Source organism: Caretta caretta, chromosome 2 (genome assembly GCF_965140235.1).
Source record: "Caretta caretta isolate rCarCar2 chromosome 2, rCarCar1.hap1, whole genome shotgun sequence".
Taxonomy (NCBI): domain Eukaryota; kingdom Metazoa; phylum Chordata; order Testudines; family Cheloniidae; genus Caretta; species Caretta caretta.
This window is the reverse complement of record NC_134207.1, coordinates 111,877,455-111,894,518: the sequence shown is the minus strand read 5'-3', so window position 1 is coordinate 111,894,518 and position 17,064 is coordinate 111,877,455. Positions and strand designations below refer to the sequence as shown.

General features: G+C 41.2%; 2 protein-coding genes across 7 annotated transcripts in view; one reads left to right on the top strand and one right to left on the bottom strand.

Moving 5' to 3' along the window:
• Positions 1-13,638, top strand: part of DTNBP1 (dystrobrevin binding protein 1) — a 173,949-nt gene extending 160,311 nt beyond the window's left edge. For all 6 annotated transcript variants that reach the window (XM_075125366.1, XM_048839914.2, XM_048839918.2 and 3 more), the window contains 3 exons: positions 2,146-2,301; positions 4,730-4,873; positions 12,854-13,638. In XM_075125366.1, the coding sequence (XP_074981467.1) occupies positions 2,146-2,301; positions 4,730-4,873; positions 12,854-13,107 (554 nt within the window). In that variant the 3' untranslated portion in view covers positions 13,108-13,638. The remainder of the gene's footprint in view (positions 1-2,145; positions 2,302-4,729; positions 4,874-12,853) is intronic.
• A 2,363-nt stretch (positions 13,639-16,001) lies between these two features.
• The window catches only part of JARID2 (jumonji and AT-rich interaction domain containing 2), a 306,448-nt gene continuing 305,385 nt past the window's right edge, over positions 16,002-17,064 (bottom strand). The window contains exon 18 of the mRNA XM_048839904.2: positions 16,002-16,175. Coding sequence (XP_048695861.1) covers positions 16,002-16,175 — 174 coding nt within the window. The remainder of the gene's footprint in view (positions 16,176-17,064) is intronic.

The window sequence follows — 17,064 nt, the reverse complement described above, 5'->3', positions numbered from 1 at the left end:
ATGTTATTTTTAAAAAAACACTTCAGTTAAATCAAAGCTATCTTATAGTTTTCCTGCATGTACTTTAACTCTGCCCTTGTATCTCCTCACATCTTTACCTGTAATTTAAAATATTTCCTTTACAACCTCATCCTCTTTTACCTTTAAAGCAGATCAGACACTAACTGCCCTGCTAAAACTTTACATACTAGCTTACAAACTTCTGTTACAAACCAAACCAAATCTAATGCATCTGGGACTAATATTTGACCCTTCGCTAGATCCTTCTTACTAATGTTAGGAAAATTACAAATTTCTGGTTTTGGTTCTGTACACAGTCCCGGGGAGCACCTTTTCCTCATCCACCATCATACTGCAAGACAGCCATCCCACTGTACTCTAAGCACCCTCCTAACAGATGCTAGACACCACTCTACCCCCATGCTTTCTGCTATCCTGATAGCTCGGACTTGACAAATTCATGCACTAATAAACAGAAAAATTTCCTGGAGTGTAGGGAGCTCATCCAACAGTTTCTGCAGAATCTGTTTTTTATTTTAAAAACAAATTACATTTCTAGCCCTTATGGTTGTGAATAACCTCTCAAATGTTGTCGACAATATTCCATTTTTTTCACCTGAACCCATACTGCAGAAGTGTAACCTGAAACAATTGAGGTATGAATTCTCGAATACTTAAATCCTGGCTGCTGTACACAGCCAGAATCACAAACTTTTTCCACAGTTGACCGTTCAGTGGCAGCAGTTGCACTCTGTAATCGCTACTTCAGCCATATGATGGACTATGCACCACTTGCACTCACAGCATGCCCAAGGGAATTGCTTCGTGCAATGTAGTCCATTGCCCTCTCCTACAGATACACAATGCACTGTGGCACACAGGGAGCCTTCATGTAGTTTGGCTCCATAGTACACAGGATCTGTACATCTTCATAGGTTCTTCATATTCTGACCCACTCTGTGTTTAGTGGAACCACAGGGGTTTTGCCACATGAAGGTTCTCCATGGTTGTACAGAAAGGCATGTTAAACTGCCTTTGTTCATGGCGTGTCTCATGTATCTTTCTTAGATGTATCCTTCAAAGCAGCTATATGTCTGAAAACTTGGGAGGTTTCAAGCATTCCTCTTCCATTTGTTCCAAATCTTGAGCACACTTAGAGCACTGGTGACAAGTAGGATTAATTTTCTGGATCTCCTATATGATTTCTCCAAGGTTGGTCGAGGTTGGTGCAGGAATCTGACTTTGAGTGTCCAGCCTTTAAACCTTTAATTTTTCTTTTCAATTACATTACTAATATGATGATGTATTATCTCAACCATGAGTATCTGAACTAAGTTTTTGTTGAGAATTATAAGAAGTGTACTTTCTTATCCTGTTAGAATGGGGAATAGCTGACAGTTTATTTGATGTGGTATCATTACCTTGAAGTTTCAAAGTGTGAAACTTTGTTTCAGCTGTGCTCTACAGACACAAAAATGAAGACTAGCATCTTGAGTTTATTTATTAAATATGCATAATAACATCATCATTGCTAATTTTACTCAGCAATATTCTGACACTGTCATTATTTGAAGTCTATATCAATAAGTGTTTCAGTTTATTCATTCCAAGAAATACGGAGTTATATCCATTTAATATTGGGGCATCCGGTTATATTATCTCATAGTATATCATATTTGCCTTATGGGAGTGATGAGGTATGATTTTGAAAGCAGACTATCTCCAATACTCAGGAAGTGCAGAAATGATGCTATAACATCTTATCATTATTGCCCTTATACATTACTGTACATAGAGATTCAGACCTGTGTAATCCAATCTTAATTTATCCATGGGTCTTAAAATTCAGTCACTGTGATGAGTGATCAGTTGTGTGTCAGATGAGGTACATAGAATTTGAACTGTTGGGTTGAATGAGAAATGTGTACTTTTCTTTACAAATAGCCTAAAAGTGAGACAGAATGTGTCAAGGGGAGGAGGTCTCTTTTTTGTGTATTCACACTATATTAAATACGAGTGTGTATGATTGAGAAGATATACTAACATAATTTGTTGGTGTGATTCTGATAAGTCATGTTAAAAGCAAACTTACAGATGTTTCTATATTTTTAATGGTGTATATTCTTTTTTATTGTTGGTCCTCAGCTGAGCTAGATGCTGAGCATGCCCAGAAGGTTTTGGATATGGAGCATACCCAGCAGATGAAGCTAAAGGAGCGTCAGAAGTTCTTTGAAGAAGCCTTCCAGCAGGATATGGAGCAATACCTTTCTACAGGATACCTGCAGATAGCGGAGAGAAGAGGCAAGTTTTGAAATATCCCCCACTTAATCCATAGACCCACAACTAGAAGGCTAGTGAGAGGATTGTTTTGGTTTCCTTTTGCACTTGGTTTTATTTTGACTTTTATTAGTAAAGTGCACAGTAAGTAAACACAGCAATGCAGTATGTTATCGGAGAGAAATGGGTATATCTTTTTATGTTTATCTTTGTTTTATAATGCAGTACCAGCGCTAGTCAAGGAAGAACATAATTATTGCTGAGTACAGTATTTTACTATGCTGCAGGTGTGAAAGACAGGGATATATCCTGTACTTGGAAAATAAAGTAATCAGAGGAAGGAGTAGGGTTGCATCTCCATTTGCACACTGACATTAGCATTGTTTGAGACTTTTAGTAATATGCATACTTAAGGTATTTCTTTGGCTTACCTGTTATATAGTCAGTTTTACTGCAAAACAAAAGGTAAATAAGAGTTCATATGAAAGCTATAAAATGATCATTTTAGTCATTACTAATCTTTGATATTTGAAGTACTATAATTGTGGCAGAGTCAAAACAAGCTTCTTTTGGGGGCAACTGAAAGTACTTGTACATTTTTAAATATGTTTATTACTAATCGGAAGTTTGCACTTGTCTTTAATGGTGTGAAGTCTCCATATGGGACAATACATTGGACATTTGTCTAGGTCGGGGTGGCCAAACAACAGTTTGCAAGCTGCATGTGGCTCTTTTACAGTTAAAATGTGGCTTGCAGAGCCCCACCCCCCTTTTCTCCACCTACCAGACTGGATGGGAGGAAAGTGAGGCTTTTGCCCTCCAGCGGGGTGGTGGGGCTAGGGATTTCTGCCAGAGATGACTGGTTCCTCCTGACAGTGGGGCGGAGTTGGGGGGGACACACAATTTAAAGGTCCCCCCCCCCAACAGCTTGAGTCACGCCCTCCCTCTGAGTGCTGCATGGAATGGGAGCTGCAGGGAGGGGCTGCTGCTTTAGCTCCGTGGAGAGAGGCAGCAGCAAAAGGAGTGGCTCTCTGCAGCTCCCAGCTTGCTGGCTCCAGCAGCTTCTGTGCAGGGAGTGGGCTCAGCAGCACCATGTGACTGAGCTAGGTCAGCAAACCCTGGCAAAAATCTGTGGGGCACACCTGTTGGGTCTCAGGGCTTCAGTAGGAGTGGGTTTGAAGCCCTGAGACCCCCTTACCCACAGGGCTGAAGCCCCGAGCCCCGGCAGGCTTGCCCCAGCTCTTGAACTTCTGAAGATTGTTATATGCAGCTCGGAGAGTCAGTAAGTATCGCCAACCTTGGTTTAGGCTCTGCACTACTGTCTGCTACCACTGATCACACGGGTGGGTTAAATGGGAAGAAAGAACACCTGCCTTTTGAGAATTACAACTCTTCCTTGCATTTTCACAACTCCTGTGTGTTAATACTTTGTCCAGTCTTGTACTTTTTCTTTCTTGAGAGGTTTTTGTTAAACGTGCAGCTGGGGAATAGAGTTGTGACACCGGAAGAAGAAAAGGGTTGGATTAGTAAGCACCTTTGGGCAGGTCTGTCTCTTCACAGGCATTCCTATAGCACCTGCATGACAGGACACTGATCCTTATTGTGGCTTCTGAGTTGTCTTTTTTTTTTTGTTCTTCTCAGCATATGCGCAATGTGCCTCAGGTGGCATTTGACCAGGATTCATCACAGAGTTTGGTCCATTGGTTGGATCATTAGCTTCCCCAGTTTGGGCCGGGTACTGAGGGAGAGTGTGATATGAATGCTGATCCATGCTGCGCTGTCCCCCCAGCTTCTGGGTGCTAGTAATACAAATATTAATACTAATAAAATACCTTTTTGCAAAGATGAGGGCAGCCTGTTCTAAAACAATGAGAGCAAGAAACAAAGAAGTCTATCCTGCTTTTGTAGGTTCCGAGACTGCCTCTGAGAAGCTATTTATAATTCATATCAAAAAGCTGTAAATACAGTAACCTGTATTGTTACCAAGAGAATAGCTTGTTGTTTTGTCTTTGTAAGTGATTACCAAAGCTGTTTCCTATCAATAATCAAGTTTCCTTGTTTGTCAATGTATGTAATATTTACGTTTTGAGAATAGCTGTTTAATAGTCAAGGATGCAGTACAGTAATGTGGCAATTGTGGAAGCCTTTGTAATAACATCTTGGGTAATCACTCTCCTTACAATGTGTATGATAACACCCATTTTTTCATGTTCTGTGTGCATATAAATCTCCTCAATGTATTTTCCACTGAATGCGTCCGATGAAGTGAGCTGTAGCTCACGAAAGCTTATGCTCAAATAAATTGGTTAGTCTCTAAGGTGCCACAAGTACTCCTTTTCTTTTTGCGAATACAGACTAACATGGCTGTTACTCTGAAACATTACAAAGCTGATGGTCTTTGCCTAGAACATGCGCTGCATTGTCAATTCACTTATATTGTTTGTTGCTGCAGAGCCAATAGGAAGTATGTCTTCCATGGAGGTGAATGTGGACATGCTAGAACAGATGGACCTGATGGACATGTCTGACCAAGAAGCACTGGATGTCTTCTTGAACTCAGGAGGAGAGGACGATAGCATACTATCTCCCATGTTGGGTATGAAATGAACAGTTAGGGCATGCCTTGTAAATTATCTAGTTGTGCTTGCACTAATAAATCACTAGGACTCTAATCTAGAATGTATAGTGTTTCATACTGTATCTGTTCTCTAAAGGTTAGTATTTCCTACAGAACCTCAGTCATGATGCATAAGAGCTTACTGCAAAGCTGCTTGATTTTCCAGGAGACCTTTTTTTTTCCTCTGGCCCTAGACATCCCTCTGTGTGTCTTGGGGTTAGATGACTTGTACATTTTTGTTTTTTAGGGTGAGAAAAGAATCTACTTTACAGGATCTTTGGCTTTATATATATATATATATATTATATATATATATATATATATATATAAAAAAGTGGTCAATTGGCATTTTAATTATATATATATAAACCCATTGAACTTAAAACTGTTAAAAGCTGTTATTGTTGAATTTCTTTGTGGTAGTTAAGCTTTTTTTTTTTTTTTAAGTAGAATACTTTTCCCATAATTAGTCTTGAATTTTGTCATTTTGAAGCAAGCCATGACCACTTTCATCACAAAAGTTGCTCAAAGATGTAGTCTCTGTCAAGGCTCACAGGGAGATGTTTGGGCTGGAACTCAGCATTAAATGATTGCTTTTCTGGAGTTTCTGTGCACTGGTGTATTCAGATATGTTACTTTACTAATTTGAAGAGAATAACTTACAGTAGGACTGAGACATTCAGAATTACTTTATATGACCTGGTACTCTGTTCAACTTGTACTCTGGTTTTATTTATTCAGAGAGTAAGTAGCTTATAAAATATATTTCTTTGATCCATGTTTATCTGAGCCATGTTACAGGTAGTGCTGTAAACTTTTTTCTCTTAAAAACTGAGGAATGCTGCCATTCCTCCCCTTAAATCAAAACTCACTCAGTTTCTCTTCGCTTTCAGGTACTCTTCGCTTTCAGGTACTGACTTGGTATTCCAAAGCAGCGGTTCTCAAACTGTGGGTCACAACCCTGTTTTAATGGGGTCACCAGGGCTCATGTTAGACTTGCTGAGGCTCGGGGCCAAAGTTGAAGCCTGAGCCCCACTGCCCTGGGTGGTGGGGCTTGGACTGTGGCTCCCCCACTAGAGGCGGCAGGGCTCGGGTAGGCTCAGGCTTTGTTTCTCCCTCCCCAACCCCATGTAATAATTTTTGTTGTCAGAAGGGGGTCGTGGTGCAATGAAATTTGAGAATCCCTGTTCTAAAGCAATTACATTATTTTATATCCTTTGTGAATTTTTTAAATATATTAAGATAGTGTGATTTAACATACCTTGATATATGGAGATGTACTGGGACCTCTTACTGTAGCATGCCTGAGCAGTCTAGCTGTTGGTTGCAGGAGATTATAGATACTTGGTCACCTCAAGTAGTTGCTGTACATTAAAATTTTGTCCTACAGGCTGCAAAATTTTTGTTCTCACCAAAATTCCTTCCTCCAAAAAAAAGAAAAAAAAAAATCAAAGCCAGAAGTTTTTAGGAAAAGTGGTGTCAAAAATAACTGACTTTAAACCTAATGATATTCAACCTGCATTTTCAGAGGAAAGAAAGTGTTTTACTTAATGTATTGATAGTGAAAGTAAAAGATTGTCTGAAACCACCCTCTACTTTAGAGTAAGTTTGTCACAAATGTATTGGAGGAAGGGGGTGTGTGTGAAATTTCCTGGAGTTAATTCTCCTGTCAAGATTAGTTGTATGCCCTGGATATGAAAAACACTTACTCCCATAACACTGTTACTTCCTTTGGTTAGCATGAAGTGTCTAAATCCTTATTGCTGAAACTTAATTCAGAGGGTTGTGTTTTAAAGTGTCATCTAGTCTGTGCATTTATTAACATTTTGTCACAGTTGGAATTGGAATTACTTACAGATTTAAAAAAAAGTTAAAGCTAACTAACATTCTATAATACACAGGTTAAAGAAAGAGTGCCTGTACATCTGGATATAGTGCTTAAATTATTCAAAAGTAAAAAGGTTGGTTTGAAAGTCATAAGATACATATAGTACATAATCTGCAGTATCCCAAATTAAGGTTAATAAATTCAGTGATACAGTTAAAGTATTAGCATCCAATTAACAGGTACCTCACTCAGAAAGGTTATACTAAGAATAGCTTGTGGAATGCAAATATAGCAATGAGTGAAGATTGCCCTTCAGTATTCGAGAATTTAGGATAGGTTGACCCTTAGAAAATACAATCCATCAGGGAAGTATGTCAATTACTTTCCTGACTTTGTTTCTCAATGGCACTCGAGCTCATCTCTCCTGTTATTGCTGATGTCCGGTGATGTGTTATAGATAGTTGTCCCTCGACCACCTGATGGTGTCTGACACCATGAGTTGCCGCATCAGTCGAGCACAGTGCTGACCAATTCTGCATTCTTGCAACATTCGCTCGTTACTGGGTTCCCATGGGCCCAGGGCTCCGATGATGAGCATGTGAGTTTGAACTTCATAACCCCTAGCTCTCAAGGTGTCCCAGCTTTCGAGATCAGACATCGTGGAAGGCCGGGGTCCTGTTTTCAAGGGGAACTATGACATCCACCATGACTATCTTCTTCTAGTCCTTGTTGGTGATGTCCGGTCACAGTTGGCTATCTGTTCCGGGGATGGCAGGGGTCACAGCCACCTTCCCTACAGGTGGTGGGATGGCTCTAACAAGGCGATCTTGGATGGCATTGTGGTGCAGCTGCCGGGCTCTGGAATGGGGCTTGCCGCTACACAAAGATGTGGGGTAGCGTCTCATTGGCATAGCCGCACTTCCTGTATCACTTGTCCTGATTCCCATGGCAGATGGCTCAGTTCAGCGGGACACAGTTGAGCTGGGCCCTGTAGATGAACTTCCAGTCGGCAAATTGGGTGAAGCTGCCCCCGAGGAGGAAGTGGTTGCTGGCGTCCCACTTGCATGTTACCTTGAAGGCCTTCCCCTGATCTGGCTTCCATTTCGGGTTTTCCACGTACTGCCAGGGGATGGCATCATTCAGGGTCCTCTCCAGCACGGTTCTAGCTGTCAGAGTGATGATTGTGTGCTCTGCATTTTTCACTTGTGGCACCAGGACTCCCAGCTCCTGGCGTTCCTCGCACCAAGTCCAGTGGCAGCCGATATGTTTCTCCAGTCATTGCGTAGCATTGCAGGGATAAGTCCAGAGCGAAACAAAGTCTCTCCCAAATTCAACTGCCAGGGAGCCACTCAGGTATGTGATGATTCGCTTCCAGATGACATCATGCAGAGCACTCGAGGGACGTTGGCATGGCCCTTCCTGTGTGACATGTACACCAGTTCATTGCTGGTGCTCTGGGGAAGAAACATCCACTTCTTCACTAGCTGCCTGATGGTGTTGTCCACCTTGTTCAGAGGTACCTTCACCATGGCAGATCCCCTCAGAACAAATGAAATACGGGGGATTAGGAAGCTGTTCAAGGCACTAATTTGCCATCATGGTGCCAGTCGGGAACAGTTGATCTTGGCCACATCTTGTAGGATCTTGGCAATGGTATCCTCAGGTGTCTGCTGGACGCGGAAACCTGTGGGCGTGCCCATCATCCAGGAAGATCATGGGTTCACCTTGGATCTGGAACGGCGTCGCCTGGACTGAGTCCCTTCTACTGCTGTCAATATGCGGGATGCACATTTCCTAGCATTGAAGTGGAGCCCCATCCAGTTGGCAGCCCAGCTGGTGACATCGAGTATTTGTTGGAGACTCTCTGAGTTGTCTGAAATGAGGGCCAGATCATCTGCCTAGGCCAGGATATTCAGCCTGTTGCCATATAGGACCTTGTGCGCGAGCAGAATGGGTGGAAATGCATAGAAAAGATGGTCCTTCCAGGGAAGAAGGAACGTATCTGTGAGTAAGCCCAGCTGATGACTGTGAAAAGAGCAGAACTGTGGACACTTCCTATTGTACTTTGTCGCACATAGGTCTATCTGTAGAGTTCCCCTCCTCTGGAAAAAGTCTCTCACAATATCCAGGCAAATGGACCATTTGTGGTTGGAGAAGGATCTGCTGAGATGATCCACTAACATATTTTGTATCCCTGGAAGGTACAGAAATTCCTTCTTGACTCCCACATAGAGCGATCAGTTAGATTCTGAGCATAGGAGCAAGAACCAGACAGCCAACATCAGACAAACCAGAAGCAAAGGAACCCTCAGGGCTGCTGAGCCCTGCCCCCCATCATCCCAAACTACCCTGTCCTACAATTGCACTCATACATTTGTCTTTAGGGGTTACTGATTCTATTATTGGTTTCCATTTAGAAGAGCTGGGGGTGGTAGAACTCTAGTCCCAGAATCAAGGTTATCAAATTCAATAGCTGGTTGGGAATCTGTGTGAACAATGATGACACTCACGTGGAGGGCAACGCAAAGCTTTAACCACTTATTTTAACACAATTAGGAAAGACATGCATGCTCCAAACCACATAAAAAGTGGCAAAAATAGAGTTAAACTAGTATCTTGTACCATTCCTCGCATATACTCACCCCCTTTCTTGGGGATTTGGTGGTCCTGCTGTGTCCCTGGCATGGCAAATGAGTCCCATGGTACAGATTCTGCCTGACAGTGTAGTCTGGCCTATTAGAGGGCCTAAGGTCTGTCATAAATATTCATACAAATGTCCATCTTCCTTGTTAATGTTTAACTTCCTCACCTGCCTTATCCTATAGGTTAGTTAGTATATTAATGATTTTAGCTTATTGCCATATACATCAATTTGTTACCAAGGCATCTATAATAAAATAGCCAAGTTCATTGTTCCTGTAGTTACCTGGTATTGTTTTGTACAGAATCTCCCCCTTAAGCACACTATTCCCAATTCCCCAAAACTCAAGCTGACCTTTTGGCCACTTATCTGTGCCAGAGTTCATAGGCCTCAGCTAATGCCTTATAGGATGCAACCTGTAGGTTCTTTGTGTTACTGATAAGCAAACTAAAATGCTAAAGCTAGCTTGATGGGCTACATGCTCTCTTAAAACTAAATTGTTTGCCCGCACGAGTTCTGTTAGGCGCCTGTTCCAGAACTTAGTGCATACTGAGTGCAAATTTTTCCAGTTTTTCTTTACATATTCAGTTATTAGCTTCCTAAGTCAGCTTGTGCGCAGACAAATAAGCAAAATTGTATTGCATGGAGAGGCAGCGTGGTCTAAGGGATAGGATATTGGCCTGGGACTATAGAGATCTGGGTTCTATTCTTGGGTCTGCCATTGACCTGCTTTGTGATAAGTCACTTCCCCTCTTTGTGCCACCATTTCCCTTCCCACCCTTTGTCTGGAGTGCAAGCTTTTTGTACAGAGAGACAGTCTCTGCCCTAGTGCCTAGCAAAATAGACTCCACTTCTCTGTTGCAGCCTCCTCGTGCTACTGTTATGTAATGTATTTTCTTATTCTTTGGTTGTGTTAACTTAATTCTGTGAGACTAGCTGAGACAGCAAGAATCAACCTTAGAGCAGTTTAGTGCCTACTGAGCTTGAGCAATATGTGGAAGGACACTTTCTAGCCTAGGAACGTGAGCACACTGCACCATTTTAAACTAAAGTCCTCATTCTCCCATCTCCTATAATTCCTTCCTTCCTTCCAGAATTGTCTGTCTGTATGGAATTTTACATGTAGGGGGTGGGGAAGTGTGTGTGTTTTGCTTTTGTATTTGAACTAGTTGGACACTGAATTTTCCCCTCTTCTACTACAAAATACACATGTACTAACTGGATGATTTTGTCTTGGTTAACACGTTTTCATTACTTTTTTGGTCCTTGCTACCTCTGATTTGAGTTACAGCTATGGGAAATTTGGCTATGTACAGGAGGAAAGTGCATATGTGTACAGCTTTAGAACAGCAGGTCTCAGGGGCCCCCAGCTCCATTTTAATAGGGTCAGCAGGGCTGGTGTTAGAGTTGCTGGGCCTGTGGTCAAAGTCAAAGCCTTGGGCAGCAGGGCTCAGGTTACAGGCTCTCTGCCTCTGCCCAGGGCTGTAGCCCTTGGGTTTCCACTTTGGCCCCCCATGCAAGGTGGCAGGGCTCAGGTTCATGTAGTAATTTTTGTTGTCAGAAGGGGGTTGCAGTGCCATGAAGTTGGAGAACTCCTGCTTTAGAAGATTAGTTTTGCTGTACTAGTCCACTTCATTCCAAAAAGTAAAACAAACTCATGGGTTTGCAGTTCAGTTACTGTTAAGTGGGTTATACTAAAACGTTCCCGTAAAACACAGAGCATTATTTGAGGACAATGGGAGATTGACTCAGACATGTGACAAAACAATTAACAGCACTTCTCCTCTCTCTCTCTTCCACCTCCCTTTAGAGTGTTGCTTGGGACCAACATACACTATTACATTAAAATTTGGAGAGCCTAATCATGATTAGGGGTCTGGAACATATGAGTTATGAGGAGAGGCTGAGGGAGCTGGGATTGTTTAGCCTGCAGAAGAGAAGAATGAGGGGGGATTTGATAGCTGTTTTCAACTACCTAAAAGGGGGTTCCAAAGAGGATGGCTCTAGACTGTTCTCAATGGTATCAGATGACAGAACGAGGAGTAATGGTCTCAAGTTACAGTGGGGGAGGTTTAGATTGGATATTAGGAAAAACTTTTTCACTATGAGGGTGGTGAAACACTGGAATGCGTTACCTAGGGAGGTGGTAGAATCTCCTTCCTTAGAGGTTTTTAAGGTCAGGCTTGACAAAGCCCTGGCTGGGATGATTTAACTGGGAATTGGTCCTGCTTTGAGCAGGGGGTTGGACTAGATGACCTTCTGGGGTCCCTTCCAACCCTTATATTCTATGATTCTATGTACTTTAGCCCCCAAGCAACACTTCCCATCCTACAACACTCCTCTTGCCCCTTGGAAGAGAGCTCTTCCACAATAACTATCTGTCAACCTTCCTTGTTCTATCCCTCTTTTCTTATTTAACTTATTGAGTTGTCCTTAACCATCTACTGGAGACTTACAGATAACTGCAGCTAAGGCTTTACCTTGGGGAGCTTGAAGTATTAAATGGTGAAATTCTGCTGCAGACTTTAAAAATTGTCAGCTCAAAAAACCCCTCTCTGTAGGAAGGGGTGGAGAGGAAGGATAGCTTTGTTAAGCATGAGACTGGCAAAGCTGGTAATCAAACCCAGATCTCAAAGACTTCCTCTGACACAGTGGATGAATCTTAATTCCCCATGTGTGAATACTACGGTCTTTCTTTCATCCTTTGTCTTATGAGCATTTTGGGGCAGAGACTGTCTTTAGTATAAGGAGGCTCTCATCCTAGGTTTGGGCTACACAGGAATACTCAAAAAAGCTAATCTGAATGAACTAAAGCTGTGAATATAAACTGCATTAAACTCCTGTGTTGACATTCAAACCAAATTAAGGCCCCTTTTAATTCATTTCAAAGCTATTCAGAATTAGTGTTCCAGTGTAGATAAACCCTTGGTTGTGGCCTCTTCCTGCTAATGCAATACAAACAGTGAGTAAATTGTTTTGCAGTAGATGCAGAAATCTGAATTGGCTTTGGTCACATATACCAAAGCAAATACCAGAATCACTAACCGTTACAGGGAGAATTGAAGGGTCATCACCAGCAACCAGCACAAAGTTCAGCTGTGACTCTTGCTTAGTCTCCCTACTTGATCTAAATTATCTGCATGATTTAGACAGGGAGAAACAATTTCTAAAGGTGCTAGGACTCAAACCACTTTGGGCTTTACAGACCAAACTCTCTATCTTAAAGTACACCTGGAAACAAATGGAGAAGTGCAGTCCATAGAGTGGATGTGTAAAATGCCTCAGTTGTGGACCACCAGTTGGCTTGTCAGTCATTGCATTAATGGCTCTGTGCTAGTACATCCAGGCTGACATGTTAACCACCCTGCTGAACAGTGATCCATTTTAACATTAAGAACAGCATAATCAGCCCCCGTCAATATCATACAGACTACGGCTCAATAGATGGATTTAATGGGTTTGTTTTTTTTCCTTTCCTTACTTTTTGAAGGGCCTGAATCCAAAACCTGTCAGAATGAAATAAGCCTTCAGGTTCCAAGACAGTCTGAATTAAGGCAAAAATTGTCTTCATCATCATCAATCTGGACTGACTCTGCCAGCCAGGATACCAGTGAAGTAGGAGAGTCTCCTGTTATCCAGTCTGATGAGGAGGAAGTTCAAGTGGATACTGCCCTTGCTGCTGTAAATAGTGAAAGAAAAGGTACTTCAGACGTCAGTGATGAAAGTGACTCTCAGACTGTTTGAATCCTAGCACCATATCCTCTAAGAATGTTTGACTTTTACATGAACAAAGCACTCCACCCATGGTGTAGAAATTAGTTAACTAATCATGAAAGCCAGATCATTATTAGTCTATAATATTGCCAGTCGTGGATATTTTTTTTAATTGCCTAAACCACTCACTTTATTAAAGTTTTGAGGGTTTTTGGAGCAGTCAAGCTTTGTATATACTGTGTATAGAACTAACAGGGAGATTGCATACTTTGACTAATCTTTAAATTCCTTAACACTGATCTCACAATGTTCCTTATCTGCATGTTTGAGCTATGTAGCTGAATATAGAAGATTCACCTTACATACTGCCTAAAACATTGATGCGGCAGCATCCGCACCCCCACTGTTTTGAATTTATTGAGGATAACTTTAGCTACAAATGAAATAAATACTTACCAAGGGATGGGAGTTGCACATTGAAATCTTACCCTTCTGCTGGAGCAGCCATCTTAGCATTGTTATAAGCATGCTCCTTTTTTTAAATAAAGTATTTCTATCCCAGCCTTGTCTTCCTACTTATACCAAAACCTTTTCTGCAAGTTCATTTTATAATGGGTATTTTGGGAGAATCATTTAATGATTAGAAAACCTAAGCATGCAGCTTTTGCTTTTTTGCTAAATCTGCTGTTCTACAGTAACTTCAGTTTGACCACATCTTGCTAACAGGGGGAAAAAAATGACTGCACTGTAACTTAACTCAAAGTTTGTATGAGGTCCACATAAACAGCTGGGTGTATCTGCCCTCCTTGAGGCCTAAGGAGCCTCATATCAATATGAAGCTGCTCCTGCACTGAGGGACAGGGAAATCTAGCCTGAGGAAGCTAAAAATAAAAGGTGACTGGCAACAGACAGATATTACCTTCCAAAAGACTCTCCTTCCTGGTAGTTAGTGGCTTGGAAAGAGGTAGTCCCCACATCCAGCCCGCTGGGAACTGGCCAGTTTCCTAAGGATTCAGCTGTTTTGCTTGCTTTTTGGTAGAGTGTTTCCTGTCTTAGCACTGTGGAAATTAAATCTGGAAACAATCTTCTGCATGATAAGTTAACTTATTTCAATTTAATGAATATGAGAAGAAAAGTTTAACCCCTTCTTAAAAAAATAGCTCATTTCACTCACTCACCTCCCAGAAGACAGACAAAGTGTCCAAAAAAAGTTTTGTTTTTATTAAACCTTGTAGTACAAACCTGAAAAGTAAACAAAAACTGGCAATAAACAACATGAAGTCTTTCCTTACAAGGAAAGAGAGCAGAGCAGCGCTAATAAATTAAATGTCAAACTGTAAGCCATTGTCAGAAGTTTACTGTCAAGAGGGAAAAGTACACAGCAAGGCCATAAAAACCAGACAACCACATTTAAAAAACACTTGACTCTGTTTATGTTATTGTTAAATATTCCAAAACAGTTCAGTCTTCTGCAACAACAACCAACAAATTGTATTATAGGACTTTCCTGACAGTCACCACTGGCAAGCTCAGTGCAATATGGGTAGCTACGGTATTGTTGAATTCAATTATGAAACAAAACAGTTTGTGAAAACATTTTCCCTTTTTTATTCCACACATACTGTACACACAACCAGAAAAGGGCAACAGCTACTCCATTATTATTTTTTGTTGTTGTTCAGTGATGTAAGCAGCACTTATAAATGTTACAAGAAAAACCCTGTAAGCATCCAATCCAACCGATGAAGAAAGTGAAACGTAAGGCTTTTCTTCATCTTGTCTCTATACCACCCCACCCCCCACCCCAAGAAAAGGCTCAAGTATTTAAAACAATTTACAGGCATATATACAAAAGATGTGATTTTTTTTTTTTTGTTACACTATGAAGAGAAAAAATAGACAAGATGAGAGCAAATGCATTTTCACATTCAAAAGAAATATGCAGACCTGCTAGTGGCTCTAAATGTGATCATATAATGAAAAATTCAAAATAAAAAATTAATGCTGACTGTGTAGAGATGGGGAAAACAGCAGTGGAATGGAAATGGAATGTTAGAAAGATTGCACATCTATGACAAAGAAGCACTTATGGCTTCAATCACTTATTTTTTAAAGGATGCTATTGAAGGGTTTTTGATAAAGTAGCCAACAGCACCAAAAAATAACAGAATGGATTTCCTAATGAAATCAGGCACAGTTTTCCCTCATTTGACTCCCTCAAGGCAGGCAGTCTTTTTTTCCATCTCTCCCCCACCCCCCCCCACCCCACCCCACCCCCCCCACCCTCCCTCAAACAGATGCATAGTGATGTGCTGGTAAAAGAGAACATATTTACTCCGAATCTCCTCATTTTGCTTATGGTTAGGAAACAAAGTCCATCTTCAGCTGCCATAACCTCCCAAAGAAAGTGTGTATTCTCCAATTTAAAAAATTACAAAACTCATCTTGCCTGTGACAGAATAAGAGACAGCCAAAAGTAAAGCAATTTCTTTCAAGTTTTGTTCCTATCCCTTTTCTCTCTAGAAAATCTGCTCACATGACTGGAGAACAAATTATAAAACACATCAAACTTTAACCTATTCAAAAATGGGTTAAAAGCCTTTTTTCACAGTTACCAAAAAAGGCTTTTTTCAGCCATAGGGACAGTACAAATTAATATTTTATCAGCCCCCTTGCCGGTTTTAAAACAGTGAACATACAGCAGTTTAAAAAAATTTGACTGCTGTATATAACTATCCTAAGTACAAAAAAAAATTCAACAGTTTAATGCTAAAACAAAATTAGTTCTCTAAAACCAGAAGAAAATCTTCTTTAGAGCTAGTGCAAAGACAGCTTGTATTCTACAGCAAGTACTCCAAACTATGGTATAATAATTACAAAAAAATATATATAAATCGACAAAACGAGTGTTGGCATCTTCAGGATTAACTTGAAGCACTTTTGGATGAACTGGAGGATGAAAGCCTAGATGATGGCACGTCGACTGTTGCTCTCTTACGAGGTCCTCTTTTTGGTGTAGGCTTGCTGATACAGTTCTCGATGTTGCCATTTTTACCAGAGACTTTCCCACAGAGATTGACTAGACTGATTATTTGTTCCTGTTCAGAGAGGGAAAAAACAACAGAGTTAGTATCTTTTTTCCCAGCTGCCTAAGATACTAGTTTTAAAAGCAACCCTATTAACAGAATCCTGGCAGGGATGTTCTGTTCAGTATCGTAGAACTGTAAGGGTTGAGAAGGTTCTCAAATGATCCTAGTGGCTGCTCAGCCGCTCACCAAATTTAAAGACAATAGTCTGAAAATGAAAAAGGAGACACTGCACAAAATGCCAAACTATAAATACAGTAGTTTGTCGAGCATCTGGCAACAAGACTAAAGAAAGACATGAGTAGCACTGCGCCCCAGGGTGCAATGCCTGGAATGGGGAGCTGAGGCCAGACCCACAGGTCAGGAACCACCACAGCAGGCTCACTCTCCAGTCCCCTCATTGGGCCAGGATTACTCACTCAAATTTGAAGTTACGCTACCCCATGATATTTTCATCACAGTGCTGAATCTGCAGCCCTAGCCATGTGTTAGAAACAGCTGAAAGGTCAGAGTCTCAAAATGCTTCGGACACTGAAAGACTGATTACACAGAGCTGCTCCTGCCACCCACAGGTCCTGCTAACAACAAACTACTACTTCTTGATGTGTGAACAAGTACAGCTCCCAAAACACCCCCACTCCGCCCCCCGTCCAGCAGCCTCTCTGCTCTGCTGCTGCCATTGTTAATCTTCTGTTCTCCAGGATCACACCTAAACTACTGAATCTCATTGTGCTGATTTGGTTTCTAATTTGCCTCAAATCACTACTGTGACTCCATCCACCAACACTACAAGATTACCAGTAAAGTTTCAGGCTGGCCTCATGGTAAGTCAAAATTTACTTTAATTTAGTGAGAGCTTGTATTGAAGTTACTGTAAACTGACAAACAAACGTACATTATA